The sequence below is a fragment of the Hyalella azteca genome, unplaced genomic scaffold, assembly GCF_000764305.2.
Source record: "Hyalella azteca isolate HAZT.00-mixed unplaced genomic scaffold, Hazt_2.0.2 contig3902, whole genome shotgun sequence".
In the NCBI taxonomy this organism is placed as follows: domain Eukaryota; kingdom Metazoa; phylum Arthropoda; class Malacostraca; order Amphipoda; family Hyalellidae; genus Hyalella; species Hyalella azteca.
In genome coordinates this window covers 155064-175451 of record NW_025934131.1, presented here as the reverse complement: position 1 = coordinate 175451, position 20388 = coordinate 155064, and the positions used below count along the sequence as shown (strand labels likewise).

Below are 20388 nucleotides of genomic sequence, written 5' to 3'. Positions count from 1 at the left end.
ACCGAGCAAACCGCCAACCACCTCGCGGACTCCGCAGTCTCGCCCAGCTCGCCACAGCGTCAGCATCGTCCACATACTCACGCGGCGGCTTTCTTTTGTGGCTGACGGCGTCACCGCCGACGTGTCTTGCCGCGACCAGCGCTGTCGCGCGGTGCGCTAGCGCAGCGACTCTGAGAATAGCAGTGTTAGTGTGAAATGTTTCAACTTACTTCGTCGTGTGATACAACTCTAATTTAAAGGAGCTTAAGCATAGAAGTGATTTGGTGTTATTTGAAAACAATGTAATTATTATCTAGTTTACTTCTTATTGTATTTTCGAAAATCGCTAAAGTACTTCGGTGCCCTAAAGGGTTTCCTGTTTAGAGTTTTGAGTGGTGGAAACGAATAAAAGATGAACATGGAAATACATTGAAGAATATATATTTTAATCTTATTGTTACAGTGATGACCTAATGATATACTTTTCAGGGTCAATGAAAACGCGGTGATTAATGTGCACCTTGATACCAACAGCGTGTTTAGATAATTCTCTTACATGGCTATATTCGCTTCTTGCTGCAATGATCTGTTATTTCATTTTAATTTGTTGAGTAGCTAGAGCTTTAAATTAAAAAATTCTCAAGTGTTGATAGATCACATCAATTCACGCACGATATCAGAATGTAATAGAATTTAATTAGTCATTTGATAGGGTTTTAAGAATTACACAACTAAATTCGTTTTTATCGTTCCAGTTTTGTGAGAAGACAAATGTAATTAATCGGCTGGTTCCCAATATTCTTAAATTATGCCATTTGTTACCACTTTAAAAGTTGACGGATGTTTTGCCAAATAAACTGTTTATTGAAATTGGTATTCCGATGAACTCTGATTACAATCAACTGCATTCTTTTCCTAGAAATTTGTGTGGAATATATTCTCTCTAAATTTCATATGCCTTTAGCTTCAAACCACTGAGTGGCATTTAACCTCGAAAAAATAAGTGGATACATGATATTGATTTTACTTATTCTGATTACAAATGTGGACGCGAATGGATTGCCACGTCACAGGCAAGAAGTGACTAGTGCCAGGCAGTGCCAGTGATCGTGCTGTGCCAGGCAGTGCCAGTGGTCGTGCTGTGTGCCAGTGCTGTGAGTACTAGACCGGCACCTGGTCCTAGTGCCCAGGTGTCGCTCTACCAGGACCTGCTGTTGTCTCGGTCTTGTCAGGCGGACCGCGACGCTGCGGCCACCATGACCGTGACGTGGCCTCCTGCCAGGGAGATGACCACTGACGTTCTGGGCTCTCCTATAGGAGCCTCAGATCCTCCTGGCGGAGAGCTCATCAAGACAGGGTCTCCTAACATCCTATGCTCTCCTATACCCAGCCACTGGCGCTCCAACAAATCCCTACCCACGTCCTTCCGTGTCGTGGCTCTCGACGAAGTCAAAGACGGCACGACGGTAAACGTGCGCGTCGGTAACGACGATAACTTCTGTGGCGAGCTCAGGAACAACACCGCACCCATGAAGGGGCAGGTCGCTAAATTCAACGACCTCAGATTTGTCGGCAGATCTGGAAGAGGTGGGTGATGATCTGAGCGTATTTTAGTGAATAATTGTATAGATTATCTTGCTTAAAAGGAAGTTAAATGAGGGAATGAATGTGGTTGATCACCTTGACAGTTAGTTTTAATGGTTAGTTTTAAATTGATGTACACTGACTGGTGCGTCTGCTAAACTCACAAATATTTCAGCCAACATTTACATAAAGTCTGTTTGTAAAATATGCCCGATTGTCGTTTTCTGGATTGTTGGCGAAATAATTGGAATGTTTCATGTTTAGCTCATACAAGGAAAAGAGATAGAATCCGGGATACAGAAAAATAAAAATTCATCCCGTAATACAAATTTATGTACGAAATTTTATGAGTAATTTAATGCGAGATATTACAAGACATAATAAACACAGGGCTCAGCGAATAAAGCCCTGGGAAATATTTATATTAATATAATTGTTTAAATCACTGTCCGGAGCTGTAGAAATCGTTTAATTCACTAATAAATTTTCGGCAATCCATTTCGGTTGTAAAGCGATTTATTTTTTTTCTGATATATATGTTAGGTTCTCATACCGCTGATCGAAATTAAAAACTGCGCTTTTAATTTCCAACCTATATAGAGCCCTAGTGAAAGGGCATATAATATTTAAGTTTAATATACTGCTTCTGGAAATATATATACACCTGTCGTCTTGAATTATAGGTAATTTGGTTTCGGATCATTCTCTCTCGTATTCCACTGATTTGTTTTCATTAAAATGGAAATGAACTCTTATAAAATCCGAACATTTGGTGCGGGCAAAACAGTTGTAAGTATTGAATTATGGAATTCGAAATGTTTGAATTCGATGATATCGGTTGTTCCGCTGATACGGATTTCATTATCATGTCTGGCGATATGCTCAATCCCGAGTTGAGCTGAAGAAGTTTTGAAGATTCGTTGTATTAATATATATGTTAGCGACGAATACAAAATAGAACTTATATGAACAGCTGCCGAAATATTTGATGAAGTGAACGGGACTTCTCAAAGAATATAAAAATATTCCACAAATAAATATGTGCGCTCCACATTTGGTCTGGAAAATGTTTCTTCCATGCAATCAATCAGTCAATTCAACAATAGAATCTATTTAGATTATTATGCACTGTAAGCTGCTTGAGGACACTGAATTTATATTCAATTTAAATTCATGTGGGGGCCCTTAATTGTATAAGTTTGAATCGTTGCATATTATAGTATTGGAGGCAACGCAACACCATATATTTATTATGACATTGGAATTAGAGGTGTTCATGCATAATTCTGAGTCGCTTTAGAATTTATCAATGGAAAGTTTTTATACTAATGCCGTGACAACAAGAGTATTTAAATGTATTCAAACTATTTGATTTCAGGCCTCTGAAGTTACGACTCGATATGATACTTGCATGGTGCGTTCAGACCGCTGAATTTATGGCTCGATATAGGATATTTTTTTTTATTTGTCGGTTCACCGTTTTTCTCCGTCAGCGAACTGATATTATTGAGGGGTCCAGGGTTTATCTTTATTGTCCGAATAATTAATTAGAACAGGCATGAATGATGAGACGTGTGCTTTCTTAGTAGTAATTATTTAACACTAGATAGAATTACAAGATTAGGCATGACGGTATTTTGTACAAGGTAGATGAGAGACGGAGTTTACGAAACTGCGAGTTTGTGAGAGTGCCGGAGTCGATGCATGGACGTCATGGTTGAACTATATATAAGGTTGGCCCGCGAGAAGTTCCGTCTTTCAGTTCAGCTTTCTTCTTACGTCACGTAGATCGAGAAACGTAAACAAACCCGTCATTGCCATGACGGATTGGTTGACTGGTTTGATCGCATTTCAATGATTGGTGAATGCCCGTGACGTCACTGAGATCAGTGACGTCACAGACGAACAATGTACTACATCCGCAAAAATGGGCTTCTCATGGGTCAACCTTATACTAGTTCAACCATGGATGGACGTAGTTGACGTGTCTATCTATAGGGTTAGCTGCGAATGACTGCAGTTATGACTGGCTGATGGCCTGCCTATATATGACTGACTGATGGTCTGCTTGAAGAGCATATATAGTCGTACAACAATGACGTCACAGAAGGTGACGTGGTAACCGCTGAAGCAAGTATGGGAGGTGACGGTAGACAACCTGACACTAGCAAGGCGAACAGACCGCTGAATTTATGGCTCAATATATGATACTTGCAAGGCGATCATCGTAGCTCATCGTTGACAAAAATTTTCTTGACGAATATTGAAAATCTTATTGTAAGCTTGACATGAACAAAATTAAATCGCATATTATTTCAAAAATTTGCTTTATGGCCTAAATATTCCATTATATTGCGATAGATTTAATTAATTCTAGAATTTAAGGACTATAGTTTCATATTTAAAGAAGCAAATTTTCATTTACTTCCATTTAGTTATTTGATCAGAATTGAATGATGTAACTTGTGGAAATCTTTAAATATATAAAAATACATCTTTAAAACAAAAATTATAGCGAAATGTAAAACGGAGAATCAAACATATGAAAAATAATGAGTAAATTTCGTTTGTGCAGGCATTCCAAAACCGGCACCAAATCTCACACGTATTAATTATTCATCAGTGAGAGAACTGAATTTCCCGACAAATTATTCTTTAACTATCATACAAGGGCTATAAAATGGCTAATGGGATATAAATCCACAATTGTTCTTCAGTTCATTTACTTCAGACGCATGATATTTTGTTGATATAGGCTCCGGTGTCTCATTTTCGATACCATGCAAATCACGATAAATTAATAAGATACGCTCAAACAATTTATATGTGGATTGGAATTTCATTCGAGAAAAGGTATGAAATATCCACAAGTATTTTGCGAGCGAGACGATGATGGGGCAATATTTGGTACAAGGGCCACTGCACTTGAATCGATCACTTCCGTTCACCCGACGTCACCGATACAAAGGGGAACACCGTCTCCTCTCCAGAGAAAACCCTCTGTAGAGGAGACAGATATATTTATATATATATATCTCATAGAAATATCGTCGGTCGAATTGAATAACGCATAAAGATTATATCAATAACTTACTGGTGCCACTATGAAACGTATATATGATAGGTTTTTAGTTAAGCAATCTATGGCGCAATGCTCTGTTACACATATTGTTTGTTTATTATTGAAAATGTGTAATTTCATTGTTTGAAAATAGAACGACACGCAATAAAAATATTAATCAATTTTTCAAATTTTACTTCTATTACTATGGTAACTGGGATACGTGTAGAGAATAATAAGTATGCAGTAGGTAGGAACAATCACAGACAGAACACCATGCATACACTGATAAAGACGGATGAATATCAGGATTGCAATGTAGTTTTTGAATGACTCGAGTGTTGCGGCAGAGAGTAGACCCTGCGCGACGATGCTTGTACAAAGAGATTTACTGATCACGTATACAGGGTGTCCCAAAAAAACGATACTCAAATTTGAATGGCTGTAACTCAAAAAGTAACAAAGTTAAAAATTTTTGAAAGGTCAGGATTTGTTTCCTATGTTTTTCTGCATCTCTCCACAAAAAATCAGACAGATCGATGCAGCCATAAGCGTTTGATAGAACTTTCAGTGACATGTGCTAAAATCGTGCTTGCGCAAAGTTTTAGTAAGATCATTTTGCATAATCATTACGTTGTTTTGACATGTTTTCTTTTCGCTGTTTTATTTTTTGTATCTTTGGTGAGACAAAGACATGGCAATCTCTGGTGAGACACAATCATGGCAATCTTTGGTAAGACAAAAACATGGTAATCTTTGGTGAGACACAATCATGGCAATCTTTGGTGAGACACAATCATGGCAATCTTTGGTGAGACACAATCATGGCAATCTTTGGTGAGACACAATCATGGCAATCTTTGGTGAGACAGAAATATGGCAATCTTTGGTGAGAGGCAATCATGACAATCTTTGGTGAGAGACAACCATGGAAATCTTTGGTGAAAGGCAATCTTTGGTGAGAGGCAATCTTTGGTGAGAGGCAATATTTGGTTTCGAAATTCCCTCTCACCAAAGATTGCCATGATTGTCTCTCACCAAAGATTGCCATGATTGGTTCTCACCAAAGATTGCCATGATTGTCTCTCAACAAAGATTGTTCTCACCAAAGATTGCCATGATTGCCTCTCTCCAAAGATTGCCATGATTGTGACTCACCAAAGATTGCCATCATTGTCTTTCACCAATGATTGCCATGATTGTGTCTCACCAAAGATTGCCATGATTGTGTCTCACCAAAGATTGTCATGATTGTCTTTCACCAAAGATTGTCATGATTGCCTCTCACCAAAGATTGCCATGTTTTTGTCTCACCAAAGATACAAAACATAAAACAGCGAAGAGAAAACATGTCAAAACAAAGTAATGATTATGCAAAATGATCTTACTAAAACTTTGCGCAAGCACGATTTTAGCACATGTCACTGAAAGTTCTATCAAACGCTTATGGCTACATCGATCTGTCTGATTTTTGGTGGAGAGATGCAGAAAAACATAGGAAGCAAATCCTGACCTTCCAAAAATTTTTAACTTTGTTACTTTTGGAGTTACAGCCATTCAAAGTTGAGTATCGTTTAGTTTGGGACACCCTGTATAGGCTGAAATATTTTATTTCGTAGCACATCATGCACCTCAATGTGACGTTCATATGTATTACAGAATTAGTTCAAACATGAGCTGCAATAATATTCATGCGGCGCACAAGTAGGAACGTTTTGAGTCGGTCAGACTTTTGTAGTTAGGATATTTAATTGTTCTTGTTTCAATTTTCTGGTAAACGCTTGAAAAAAAGTATGTATCTAAGTACTGAATACTTTATATCGACTATTCAGACGTAACTTCAGCAAAGCAACAAAATATAACCAGAAAAGCTGTGGAAAATAAGGAAGAGCGGCATTCCCAGCGAATATTTTAAAGCCAATTATGTGGGTAATTTGAAAGATACATGGATACAATTCATTAATGATTTGTATCACTCTGCAGTTAAACCTCTATTGCATTTGAAAATTGATTATTTTTTTTCTGAATGAAACGAATTATTGAGTCTTTGATGCAAAAAAGGCAATTATATTTAGCTTGATTTGCTACAAAAATTTAACAAAGATTTTGGCCTTAATGGCCAATAATTCATGCATTTATTGGATGCATACGTACACATTGCACGCATATTCTGCGGTAATTCAATGCCTGATATATATTATTCAAACATAGCTGATTAACTGGCCCAAATTGATATGTTGGGTGAGTGAAAAATCCGATAACGCCTGCAAATATTATTAACCCTGATTTATAGATTCACGGTAAGCTATCAAATTAACAAGTTGTATCATCTTATTCCTCAACATATTCGGATGGATACTGCGATTATGAATTTCTTTGTTATTTTACATTCGGTGGGACGTTTGACACGATAACGTGACTTGCATTGAATCCTCCATTGCATTCCATCAAGTAGACAATAATTTTATTCAAGTCTGTATCTCAAAGGTATACGGTCTATGAATTTTCGGGTTGATATCGAATTGATTGACAAAATTTATAATTTTTCAATCCTGGATTCTCCTTCCTGGATTTGTTTTCATTTGTGTTTCATTGTACAAATGGTATTTAGACAGTCCTTCATGCTACTGCCTGTGTCACTTCTTCCTAAACATTTCTTGTGTGATTAACCAATCCTGCAAACTGTCTCATGTAAATTACGTAGTCACTATTGTCCCCTCTCTTGACTTTCATACTTTAATTTTGCCCCGCGGGCAATGTAGCCCATCTATAGGTAACCATTGGCCTATCCTATATACTAAGATTCCCTAGAATGCCTACCCTCACTGATTATTTGGAAAGCCTATCGTACTCTGATTCATGGAAATTCAAATCCTACTCTGCCAGATTGAAATGCCTGCCACTTTGCCTTCTTAATTGATATTCCTACCCTTATGTCTGCTTTAAATTCGGATCTCCCCTTTATCTTGAATTTCCCCCCTCCTCTGCATTCCTTGATATGCCCACGATACTCTCAACCTCTCGGTCTCCCCTTTCTCCATTTTTGGCCCCAACCCTCCTCCAATGAACTTCAGTCCCCATCCATCTAGCCATAACACTCCTCCCATGAAGTGTAGTCCCCAAGTCTATAGCCCCCAACCCTTCTCCCATGAACTGCAGTCCCCAACCCTCCTCCCATGAGCTGCAGTCCCCAAGTCTAGCCCCCAACCCTTCTCCCATGAGCTGCAGTCCCCAAGTCTAGCTCCCAACCCTCCTCCCATCCTCTCATGGAGTGCAGTCCCCATGCCTATATAGCCCCCAACCCTCTTCCCATGAACTGCAGTCCCCAAGTCTAGCTCCCAACCCTCCTCCCATCCTCTCATGGAGTGCAGTCCCCATGCCTGTATAGCCCCCAACCCTCTTCCCATGAACTGCAGTCCCCAAGTCTAGCCCCCAACCCTCCTCCCATCCTCCCATGAACTGCAGTCCCATATGTTCGTCAGGCCGTATGAGTGACATATTTTATGCGCTTATTGTGTTATCTTTTTATTGCACTGAGCTAACTTTACGTACAAGCATTGTAGATGCAAGAAAACAAATTGAAAACAGTGAAACAATAAATTGAAATAGGAGAATAATGAACTTGGGTGGTTTGCAAAAATTATTCGTTCGATAGCAGACATTAATTTATGAGACAAAGATTCAAGACAAAAATGCGTTGCAGTTGGCGTGAGAAATTTTCGACCATAAATAAAATAACACATCGAAACGGAAGTCTTTGAAACCAGAGAGCGTCACAGTTAGGAAGTTTCAAACACGCAGCACCATATACAAGTTAAATTCGTCGTATATATTCATAAACGGCTCATGAAATCGTTCAAGCAATCTCCGGCATATGGGTTGCTCTCATCGATTTTAGCTGGACCAGATCTCCGCATCGATTGAGCGCGCCGTTTGCTCACGGATTGAACTGCTTATCTGAAGCTCTTGGAGCCGCTGCTTTAACCCGGATCCTGCAGCTGGCGATAATTAGTGCCAGGCTCCATGGTGTGTCGTGCAAACGTGCAACTCGAGTTGCGTTATTGAGGCGTGAATAATTCATCACCCTGTGTGTCTTGATTTGGTCTGTGCAATTAATGGACCGAAGTATAACTAATAAATTCGAAATTATGTACTTTATTTGAATCGATGCACATGTACAATGGTGCAATGGGAAATTGTGGAAACAATACCCAGAAGTTAATTACTTTCAAAATTGTGCGTACAGAGTGAGTAGTGAATTTAAATCCACTATGACGAACATGTAGATGAATTAATATGCCTCTTAGATCGCTACGATTCGAAAGAAATGACAGACGGTTTCAATGCAAAACTTCCCTTCAGCCGAATTTTTGAACGAATTTTGAACGAGTCATGAAAATGATTAAGGAAAATAAATAGTTTGTTTGACACTTAATTATTATTCGTGAATTCACATGGTGGTCGGTATTGCTCAAGCTTACTGTCAATCGCACTGACGTTGCATGCCATGGTTATGAAAACCGACGAGGAAGCCGAGCACGGGCTTTAATTTTTCGATGTCCTGGATGAACTGGCGTTTTGGCCTTGATCGTCCAGGCACTTAGAAAGAAAATTTTCTTATGATTTGCCGTTAGTTTTTGATATGAATGTGAAGATTTAGAGATCAAGTTACATAAATAAGTGAATGCTACGGATATATGCACGTCTATATCTGCTCACTTGTGTCTATCCGTCTATTTTCGATCAGGGTTAAATAATGTCATAATCTAGTAACGAAAATATTTTAAGTTAAGCCATCTCGTCGGTAAATCATATTTAATGTTGACGTGACGACACCAACAGAAAAGGTGCATTTTGGCTGTTATCAAGTGGGCAGGGTGGCCCAGTGGTTAAAGTTCAGAGTACCAAGATTGACGCACTAGAGAGGCGCGGGTTCGATCCCAGCTCTGTGCGCCAGTTTCTGGTCAGAATCGGCAAGGAGGCCGGGCGGTTAAGCACAGCAGAATTGTAGCAGTGAGTTGCGAGTTCGAGACCGCAACAAGCTGTGAATGTTTTGCGATGTTGAGAATCGGCGACAGGCCTACGGCCTAATAACGCTGAAACCGCTATATATATAACAATAAATCGTCAAACAGACGGGAACAAGTTTGCGAAGAACAACCAGTGCAGCGCTAGAAAACTCAAGTGTTAGGACGCTGAAAAATTTTGACGTCATTAATTTATATTCAATGAGACTGCGGAACATTGCGTGGATCGTTGGCAAACATGTCACATTACAACCACTACGTATACGCAGCGCCTGCGTCGTGAACAGGAATTGTTATAGGATAAACACGCGGTCGGTGGGACGTTCAATCGGTGATGTCAATCGAACTCAATTTACGACAGGTGAACTTTCACCCGTTGTAGTTTTCATCGAGCAATCCAATGTAAGGCAATGCAAGTGAGAAATGATGTTTAAGGTTGTTAGTTTTTATTTTCAAGCGTTTGTAAGCTGTCAAACCGAATTAATATTTAAAACGAATGAACCTGGTTTGTAGAACTTAATTAAACGGGTTAGTGATCTTCCGGTTGTCAAACATAATCAAACGGGTGAGTTATCTTCTGTTTGTCAAACCTAATTAAACGGTAAGTGATTTTCAGATCATCAAACTAATTAAACGGATGGGTAATTTTATTTTTATCACACATAATTAAACGGGTGACTGATCTTCTGGAGGTTATACTTAATTTGAAAATGCAGTGTCCAATCTAAATTTGGATTCCGTTTAGGGACGTAATTAGAAAGCTCACTGTGCATGTCATCACTGCATTGAGATAAATTTGTCATGAATCAGTTATCTACTGGATTAAGCCGCTAATTAAGAGCCGTTTTGGGTGAATCCTTGACAGGTTTAATTTAAGGGTGAAATGACATCCGAAATTATAGTTGAGTCAAGCTGTCCCATGTTCACCGAGCCCAGGCCCCGGCATGAGGCCTTCGCGCGTGCGACAAGTCCCAGCACAAGAGTTGCTAGCGATGAATATTCATGCGTGTGTACTTCAAAATGAATGCGATTCAACACTCGTGCATTGTTTATACGTCTATACGCATGCTTTGAGTTAACTTGAAAACGTATTCGTTGAATGTACGTAGAATCATGCATTGCTTTTACTGCAACACTCATACGTGCATTGAGTCATCTTCAACACGCTTACGTTGCACGCAAGTCAACAAGAGCAAGTTGCAAATATTCAACCACGCTTGCGTTGCGTGTGCGTCAATATACCTGCACGTTGCATTTGCATCAAAACGCTTGCTTTGCGACCCTATCAAAATTTTGAGTTGGTGGCGACCCTGAATTAGGAACCGCCTAGGACTTGGACCGAACGTAAATCAGCTTCTCTATGTCTGCTTTTTGTCTACATTCCGGTCCCCGAATCAAACAGCTACACGCGCCTGGTCCATATTTTGCCAACTCTTGCCCTACTCTCAGGAGACTATAAAGTCGGCAAGGAGGTTCTGACTAGTCGCTGATTGCGAACAGTTGGCCAACTGACCCAGAATAACTCTAACGCGAACATAGAAACTCTTGGGCGGAGGCCGAAGCATACCCCGAATATTGTTAGGGGAGTACGACAACATGCGTGCGTTGAATCTAACGAAATTAATAGATGTTGACTAGACAAAATATCTTGACGTGGCCGTTTCCTTCAGAGACGTGCTAAATTTTGAAAAGTGTGTGCGCAGTTGATGAAAACCTGAAATTTTAAACAACATAAACGATTAGTGTAAATTGGGGCGAGCGTAAACCGCCTGCTTATGAAGTAGCTCAGAGCTCGACCCACGACACGCACGCGTCACTTGATCGGCTCTATTACGGCAATTGATGACCCGAGCCAGTGAAGGCACACTGATGGAGAGGCTAATGTGTTCAAGACGGGACCATGTCTCGAGGAGATCTTGGGATATGAAGCAGGCAGGGCGAGACTGTTGGAGAAGACACCACTACGGCAGAGGAGATCTTGGGATAAGGAGCAGGCAGGGGGAAAACAAAAAAAATGACTTGTGTTGTCTCGAAATAGTTTTTCTTCTATTGAACATGACCGGCCGCGTCAGCAAATCGCAATTTAGCTCAAATCGAAGCAAAAAAATTAAAACAATCGCAATATGTTTATTTATTGAGAAAATGTTTTTGCGACATACTCGATTTTTCAAACTCAGAAGTTTCATTCTTCCAAGCGTTGCTTGTTTGACTTGAATGTAAAATTGTGGTGTTATTGTAGTAAATGCTCGCATCATGGCACGCATCTTTCTCTGAAGCATATACTGACCGCAAATTTTAAAATTGTATTAGATATCGTCCGTTTGTCCGCCTGGAACGTTTTGTTGCATTAATACAATGTTACTTACACATATTTGTATTTCCTTTTTGGGAAAATTGGTTCAATCTCAGCTTGTTTATTAAGGAGTTACGTAAGTGTGTGCTACACAGCCATTCCACGTTAAATTGGTCGACGTATTATAGAGAACACGAATGAATAAATTAAGTTGGCCCGCAGTGAAGAATAATCTATCGTATTAGCTGGCTGTAATAATTAATAATTATTAGGTGTTGGTGTGATTGTTTTGATCTGAGTTTGGATTCTTTCTCTGCCGTCCAGTAACATATTTAGATGGGGATGAGGCAAGAATGTAGCAATTACAATCTTGCTAAATTTGAATCAATAATTTTTTGCGGTTTCATTGCGGTATTGTGAGAGGTTCATTGAGGTATTCACTGATTTGAATCTGTACGGGTAACAATTATCAATTATTATCGCTAATATGTCATTTAGTAATGACTGCAGTTGAAGTGAATTTGTTCTCCTGGCAGGCAAGAGCTTCTCGCTGAGCATCATCATCAACACGACGCCCATGCAGATCACGACGCTCACCAAGGCAATCAAAGTAACAGTTGACGGGCCCAGAGAACCACGCAATAAATCCCGTGAGTTTTCTGTCTCTTTATTCCAGGGATTAACTCAAATCTTGTGCTATTTTGTAATCATTCTTAGCACCAGTGAAACCTTTGAAGGTGTTCTGAAATGTTGCCAGCGGTTTTCTACACTAATGAAGAAAAAAAATAATAGAAAGATCCTGCATTCTTGCAGCATAAGACAAATTCAGTAGAAATTAGAGGCATGCCAAGTTCCTTGTGGATACATTCTAATAAATTTTTTATAGTTATTTCATGAGTTTCCCTTTCAAATGGTGTATTTTTTTGCTCTCAGTTCATATTGGGCTTTGTTTTGATATCAGTTTATTTGTGGTGGAATTTTCATCCAGTTTTCATTGCGAGTTCTTACATATGTAAACAGACAGCGGCATCATTAGTGACTCTTGCATCAATCAATGCAGTAGCTAACTGAAGTTTGCTTCACAAGTCTGAATAATATTCTGCTCGCTTCGAGTCAGAATGACTGCGTTATTGGGGGAAACAAATTCACGAAGAGTTGCTATTTAGAAAAATTATACGGGATGTGTCTGCCAATTTTTGGATGCCAACATTCAAACAAAATTTCAAGTTCTTCTTCATAAATTTTAATATTGAATTCAATTTTTAGCTTCGGCCTTCGTTTAGTTCTAGTTCTCAGCCGAGTGTTATAGTTCAGCTTCACGTTCATAGAGACGGGCTTATATTTAAGTGCCAAAAAAGGTCCTCTACTCAGGTGCCACGGTGATTGTCAAAAGTATGAAGAAAATTAATTTAAAAAAAGAAATTGAAGCTTGAATTTCCTGATGAGTCATAATTAAATATGAGGAAATGGGCACATGTAAATACTTTCTATTTAGCTAGGGAAGTATGTAAGCTAAAAAGTTCATAAAGACTTTGTAGTGTAGCAGAAGAGCCTATAATTTGTTTATTATTCTATAATATCTCTTCTCAACGTGATTGAGTTAAACTTCATCTATTTTGAACGAGCGTCCAAAATTTATAACCATTGAGAACTCCTAGCCAACTTAACTAAATATTATGTATGTTGCCAATAACTTTCAGAATTGCAGTCCATCTCCCGGTCACACAACGTTCCTCTACTAATTACAAGAAAATTATTTCCATTGAACTGCTGTCTGAAATTGAGTTGAATCACACAAATAATAATACAGTAAGACTTCTTTGCGTAGTTTAGACGTTGGCTTTATTTTCAAGCAGGCCACAGCGGCTGGGGGTTTCCTCTGGGCTATCATCCGCTGCTGGACTCCCACCTCTCCAGTCTGGGTTACCTCAACCCCGGCCTCTTCGGCCACCTCGGCCACTCCAAAGCCCTCGAGCTCAGTCGAGGTCAGTCAACTATTTGGGGCGTCATGTTCTCGTCAACGAGATAGTTTAAAGCCTACGCTGCTTAACTAATGTTTGGAAGCTACACAGTTTGCTTATTTTATTAATATTGAATCACAAGGAAACCCTGCTGCATGCTGTACAACCGTTCGCACACATCGCGAGAATGATTGATCTATAGATTTTAAATACAATCTTCATTTCAAGTTTTCTCTACTTGTCCGCTTAGATTACTTGCAATTTTCTACTTGCAAATGCAAGAAATCACCGATTACTTGCAATTTCGATGCAATGCCCTCGGATTAACTATCACGATTATTTAAACATACTTTCCTGTCGTGGTCACGTCAGCGGGCGGCGTGGCGACGTGGCTGGACGCGTGGCGGTCATCATCAGGACTGCTGCCGTCGCTGCCGTCGTCGTCCCTGCACTCGCCCTTCCAGGCCGCCCTCCACGCGTCGTCCCTGGCGGCAGCTTCACTGAACCCCTCAGTGGCGTCAGCTGCGGACTTCTGCACACGGTCCCGTCTGCAGCATCATACGGCCGGCACTGCAGGTGTGTAGGGCATCACACGGCTGGCACTGCAGGTGTGTAGTGCATCACACGACCGGCACTGCAGGTGTGTAGTGCATCACACGGCCGGCACTGCAGGTGTGTAGGGCATCACACGGCCGGCACTGCAGGTGTGTAGTGCATCACACGGCCGGCACTGCAGGTGTGTAGGGCATCACACGGCCGGCACTGCAGGTGTGTAGGGCATCACACGGCTGCAACTGTAATTCAGCGGCGGGTACAGCAGCTGTATTGTGTAGCTGGAGTGACGGCCACTTCAGCTAAAACTAAAATTTCATTGAATGGCTCAGCGGTCACAGTAATTGGAACATAATGAGTTCATGACTCGAAACTCTTTAATAAAAATAAAATCCCCAATGAAAATTAGTGGCCGAAGAGTTTAGGTTACGCAATTATTCGGAAATCACGAAGTCATACAGCAGATTGAAGCAACTGATTAAATTCTATTTCTACTCTGCTGTATTCTCAGCTAAATAGCTTCTCACATCACACAAGTTGACTGTAAAGAGCAGCATTCCGCATGCACCATATCCACGGCATGCGTGAGCCGTGTTGCCCTTTAGGCACCACACCGCTGCGCCGCTCCTGCTGCACCGAGTCTATCATTAAAACTTTGCTTACACAGCGCGGGACGCACCGTGCAAAGGTGCTCTCAATATTTCAGCGAATAGCTTCCCGTAAAAGGTTGGCGTAAATCTTTACGTTCAGCAAGAGAACGCTATTTGCATAACATTTCATAGGTACCTGATTTGCGATAAATGTCTCACGGGCGGCTTTGAATTGTTCAGCTCTAGATTTGGGTTTTGAATCAAGAGGAGTTAATGCCTGTTTCGTAGCTCGTGCAGGAATCTAGAGTCTGTCCATTGATAATTATTGATTCAAGGATTTGTTAGGATTTACTTCATATCATCTGAACTGGTCAGATCCAGCCAAGGATCTTTTATAATTATCATCGGCTTTAGTAGTTGCATCAAAATGTTCTTTAAAACTAAGATCCAAATCAGCAGTGAAACAAATTATAAAATTCCAAATGAATGATAGATCTCTTTCGAAATTGTATTAATACTCAATTAGCATATAGACCACCGAATGCGATTAATATTTGTCGCGTAATGGTAAACTATTAAACCCCATTGTTTTGCAATTAATCTGAAATGGTGGGAAATTTTGCTAGTTTTCTGTAATTTCGATATAATTTGTTCGGAATTTAGCCCACATGAAATTATAAAACATATTTAATTATCATCAAGCTACGCTGAATGATAATGAAGGCTCAAATGCATTTACTGATAAAATTGACACAACATTAAAATGTAGATAATCTGCTGTCTTGTGTGACTAGAATTAAGACAACAGGGATGAGTGCGTTAATGGCGACTCGCAACAAGATTCAACGTAACTTTCTTTTAGTTCAATTGATTCCTTGTTGGATTACTAACCTGCGCGGCGGATGTCTTTTTGCTCGGACTTGTGACGCCCCGACTGTTCTGCCCACAGACGTCGCCCCCTGCCTGCGGTGCCGAGGCTGTGAGACTGGGGGAGACTGCACCCAAACCCCTCCTTCCCCACTCACATCCCCCACACTCTCCAGCACACCCCCTCCCCGCTCCCCGTCATCTCCCGCAATAACCAAGTCCCCCTGCACCAGTTCTTCCTCATCATTCCTCCAGTCCAGCAACAGCTGCTTCAGCAGTGTTCTCAGCGCCTTCTCAGTCCCCTCCTCCTCCCTACTTAACACCAGTCACTCCCCCACCTCATCCTCCCTCCTTCCCCCCTCCCATTCCCTCACAAACGTTCTACGGAACCATCCTCTGAACGGTCCCGGCCTCTCTTTAGTATCATCGTCCCGCTCCCTGCCTCTGTCCCTATCCCCGTCTCGTCCCCTGAGTTTTTCTCGCCACGCGTCCCCGTCGCGGGGAAGCGTCCATCTGGCGCAGTCTCCCCAGCGCTCGTCTGTACTGCACTCACCCTCACTTCTGCCCCCTTTGGGGACGGCTGAGTCCCCCACACCTCGCTCCCCATCACCTCCCCCGCTACTACCGCGGTCGTTGCTCTCCGCAACTATTAACGGATCTCCTTCGTCTTCTGTGTCTAACTCTTCGTCTTCATCGTCCTCGTACTCACCCACCACATCGTCGTCCTTCAAACTCACGGGCAGAAGTACCGAATCCAAAGTCTGGCGGCCGTACTGAGGCTCGTGGTGGTCCAGGGGCCAGCGACCCAACACGGCACTTTTGCTCCACATTGAAATCGTTCACGTTTATTTTTATTAAATAACAGGACCAAATGCTAATCGGACATAACCGACATTCATGCATTAGTGAGGAATTTGTTGTGTACAGCGCAGCTCAGGCGAAATGAGGAGTGGTCGTACTATGATTTCCCGCTCGCTTCATATATGAATGTTCACCTGTTGAATTTTGTCATTCTGTCCGTAAAATTTTGATGGGGTGAAATTATTTCCCGTTCCCCGTTCTCGAAAATTTATGCAACATCGACTGAAGTTTATCATAAGTTTAGACACCTGAAACCTGCCCTGGAGGTTACATTGTGAACGTCTGCTCTGCCAATTTACTGATCTCATGTGGGCTACACTCACTACAACTTACTCGTACTAAGGCAAACGTTTTCAGTGTTTTCTTATCAAGGCATATATATATATCCGAGCGCCTGATGGCGCTATAGTCAGAACCTGATCAGCTTCTTGTGAGGGTCGGTCTCCGTGTTCCCAGTCCCTAAATGAACCGTCGCGTCAAACAAGCAATTCGACGAACCTGTGCTCTTCTGACGCTTAGAACGCGTAAGTGGCCCTGAACTACCAGAGCTTTGGCCAGTGCTTGATCTTTGAATGGAGTCGTAGTCCTTAACTCTGTGATTTTTCATTCCATTAAAATAAAGTGTTTTAACTAACGTTACAAGAATTAAAGTTCTTAATTGATTGAAGGTTCTATTTTAACATACATTTTTTTAAGACAAGCGATTTACTGTTTCATTTTTGAGAAGAGGTACAAATCCAGATAAGTGCAATATACTATTGACGACGATATTAATAGACGATGTTTAGTCGGAGACGATGTATCGCAAAACATTATTCGTAAATTTCTTTCCCTCATGGAAAAGAATCAGTTAATTACTTTCTCGTTACATTTCTCCTGCTGAATGTGGATAAAGCAACGTGAAACAGTCGAGCGTGTAAATGTGTATTATAGTCAATGAGTAATTTTTATAATGCAGCCGCCACAAATTTGTACATAATTAGTTATAATCAAACTGTATCCAATGACCGTTACTTAACTCGTCTCCGATGTTCGTGCATTAAACATTAATAATTTTCTCCAGTTCGATATAGACAGAATTTTTCAGTAATTGTAGATGATTTAAAGGTAGCGAATACATTTTTAAGGTCTAGAAAATTTCATAGAAACGTCTTGCTGAATGTCATTCAATTTTGTACAAAGATTTGAATGTGGATCCCGACAGTGTCTGGGCAGTGGCCTCTCTAAATATATCATGGTCACGCCATAGTAAGTGATATAAGGAACCAAATCATAGTGATTTTTAATAAGCTTCTTGTTATTTTATTTCTTCTCAATACATTAATTGTGCAAATTCGACATTCGTATACATTTTTCTAACTTTTTGGTTTCGAACGCAGTCAATAGCCCTAACCCGCCCGGGACTTCTAACAGATCAGCACAACCTGAGCGTCCAGCACCACAAGCTGTTTTCCCCCTCCTTACCTGCCATGTCGCCCGCTGCTCCTATTATGCAGCAATTACCACCAAATAATTTTATTATTGTTATCTATGAGTAGAGACTTCTTAGTGAAGACTTCGTCATTTGAAACAAATGTTAAATGGTAGTTCTTCCAATAAGGTCCTCCTGGCAATCATGCAGTGACGATTCCCGATTTACAAGAAGTTCCTTTTCTTTATATTCTTTCATTTGTACATTTATTCTTGAGTTGTCACACAGTTTTATGCATTCTCTTCACAAACCAAGACCTCAAGGTTCAACATTAATAGATATGCATCAATTTAGCTTTCATTTTATCAACTTTATCAATAAGTACTCTCCCAGTACTTATTTAATTAGCTCCGACCAAGAAACTTGAATGCGCGCTACGCTCGCGATATATCTATTCTCCGTAGCATTTGTTGCAATTTCTGCTAGTATTGCTTGATGGAAAAGTCACGACACTTGCAGAACATCAGGTCACTCTGTAATATTTACCGAGCTTAGTTTTTCATATGAGTGAAGGAATTGCTCGCTTTTAATTAATATAGATTCGAAGATGAAACCAGTATGTTCGTGCGTTGAGCTGTGCGCCATTTGCCATCATTGATAACTTTTTTATTTGTAAATTTAAAAGTTTAAGGAATAAAATGTACGACAAATGGACAATTAGATTACCGAGCGATTTATGGCAAGAAATATCAATGTCTGAACCTGGACCGAATGTCAGGACTGGACTGAATCTTCTTTAGTTTGAGGCTCTTTCTTGAATAATTAAATATGTTTTTTTCTAATTCTCTCCCTACTGCATTGGCCAGGTGCTAATTAATTCTTGCGAAAACATCACTAATATGCTAACATTTGAAACTCATATTAAAATGCTGGGAAGTAGTCTCCTAATTTATATACAGTAGGTAGATTTGCTTTTATTTTCTATCTTTATCTAAAATAAAAATAGCGAAATTGCGGGGGTATTTTTGAGAGCAAAGTTAATGTGGATTTATTTCGTAAATTTATACGACTCTAAAAGTTCTGGCACAAAGAAAAAATTATCGTCGGCCCGATTTCCGCTGTAAGGGTTAACTGTTGGCGAATGAATTCCATGTGCCGTGGTAGTCGATATGAATTTAATTGAGTTATTCGATCAAATTGGATTAATTGAGTATTTATGGTATTGTACCCGTGAAATGAGTGAACTGTATTCAACACAAAATCTGTAATAAAAATCTCGTAACTTGGATGTTTAATTGGTATCCCCAAATTGTTTACAATCTCATGGCATATTAAAATTTGTTGATTAATGGCCTTGTGAACTTCCGTGAAGAATACGCAAACTTGCACTTATATTGAACACTCGTTACTTACAATTATCTATGAAAGACATATAAGATGTTATGATAATCTGTATTCATTTATTATTATTTACAACATATATGACTTGTCACGAACTGTCATTCGCTCATTGGAAGTTTCACTCTCTGGATATTTCACTCACTGCACGTTTCACTCACAAGGAGTTTCATTAACTGGACATTCCATTCACTGGAAATTTCCATTCGCTGGAAATGTCTTCAGAAGCTTTTTTCCTTATAAGACCCATCCATTTGATGTTACACTCCCTCGAAACTTCACTTACAACCGATGGGAGTTTCACTTATTGGGCATTTTAACCGCTTAGAAGTTTCACGCACTTGAAGTGTCATTCACTGTGCCATACCGTTTTTATTTCTGATCAAAATCATTTTCTTTCTTCGGACATAATTTGAACTAAGGGAGATTATTGCTAGTTCTGTGGCAAGGCTCAGTTGATAAACTTCTTGGTTGTGTACCACAAACTCTTATATCCTTGTTCAATTTTCAGCGAGAAAAATAAATTGTAGCGAACTATTATCGAATTATTCTCATCCTTATGCAATACACTCCTACATTAAAAAAAGTGTACTTTCCCCAGCCTTTAGTTTTAAACTTTGTCACGTATGAATTACGATTAATAAGTATCACGTCATTTTTAGCGCATTTCCTCATTTATGGAAAAAATGCACTATTGTACTCGCCATGTCCGTCTGTCTGTCCGTCCGTCCGTCCGTCTGTCCGTCCGTCCGTGACCTCAAGTTTTCGTCGACGAGAAAATGCGCTCTTTGTCACTCACTGCAG

General features: G+C 40.2%; 1 protein-coding gene across 2 annotated transcripts; it reads left to right on the top strand.

The window, feature by feature from the left end:
* Positions 1-50: 50 nt before the first annotated feature.
* Positions 51-20108, top strand: LOC108676864 (segmentation protein Runt). Of its 2 annotated transcripts, none has more exons than XM_047879827.1 (5): positions 51-1566; positions 12481-12594; positions 13801-13929; positions 14278-14481; positions 15997-20108. In XM_047879827.1, the coding sequence occupies exons 1-5, from the start codon at positions 1236-1238 to the stop codon at positions 16689-16691; spliced, it is 1473 nt and encodes a 490-aa protein (XP_047735783.1). In that variant the 5' UTR covers positions 51-1235; the 3' UTR covers positions 16692-20108. The 2 variants fall into 2 exon arrangements, with proteins under 2 accessions (XP_047735783.1, XP_047735782.1); XM_047879826.1 differs by having other exon boundaries at positions 13798-13929.
* The last annotated feature ends 280 nt before the right edge of the window (positions 20109-20388 follow it).

What these genes read in the sequence shown, in the direction of transcription:
- LOC108676864 (XM_047879826.1), top strand. Translation starts at nt 1,236, where the DNA reads ATGACCGTGACGTGGCCTCCTGCCAGGGAGATGACCACTGACGTTCTG. An exon ending in AGCCCTCGAGCTCAGTCGAG is followed by an intron (nt 13,930 to 14,277) that starts GTCAGTCAACTA and finishes TGGTCACGTCAG; the next exon opens with CGGGCGGCGTGGCGACGTGG. An exon ending in TCATACGGCCGGCACTGCAG is followed by an intron (nt 14,482 to 15,996) that starts GTGTGTAGGGCA and finishes TTCTGCCCACAG; the next exon opens with ACGTCGCCCCCTGCCTGCGG.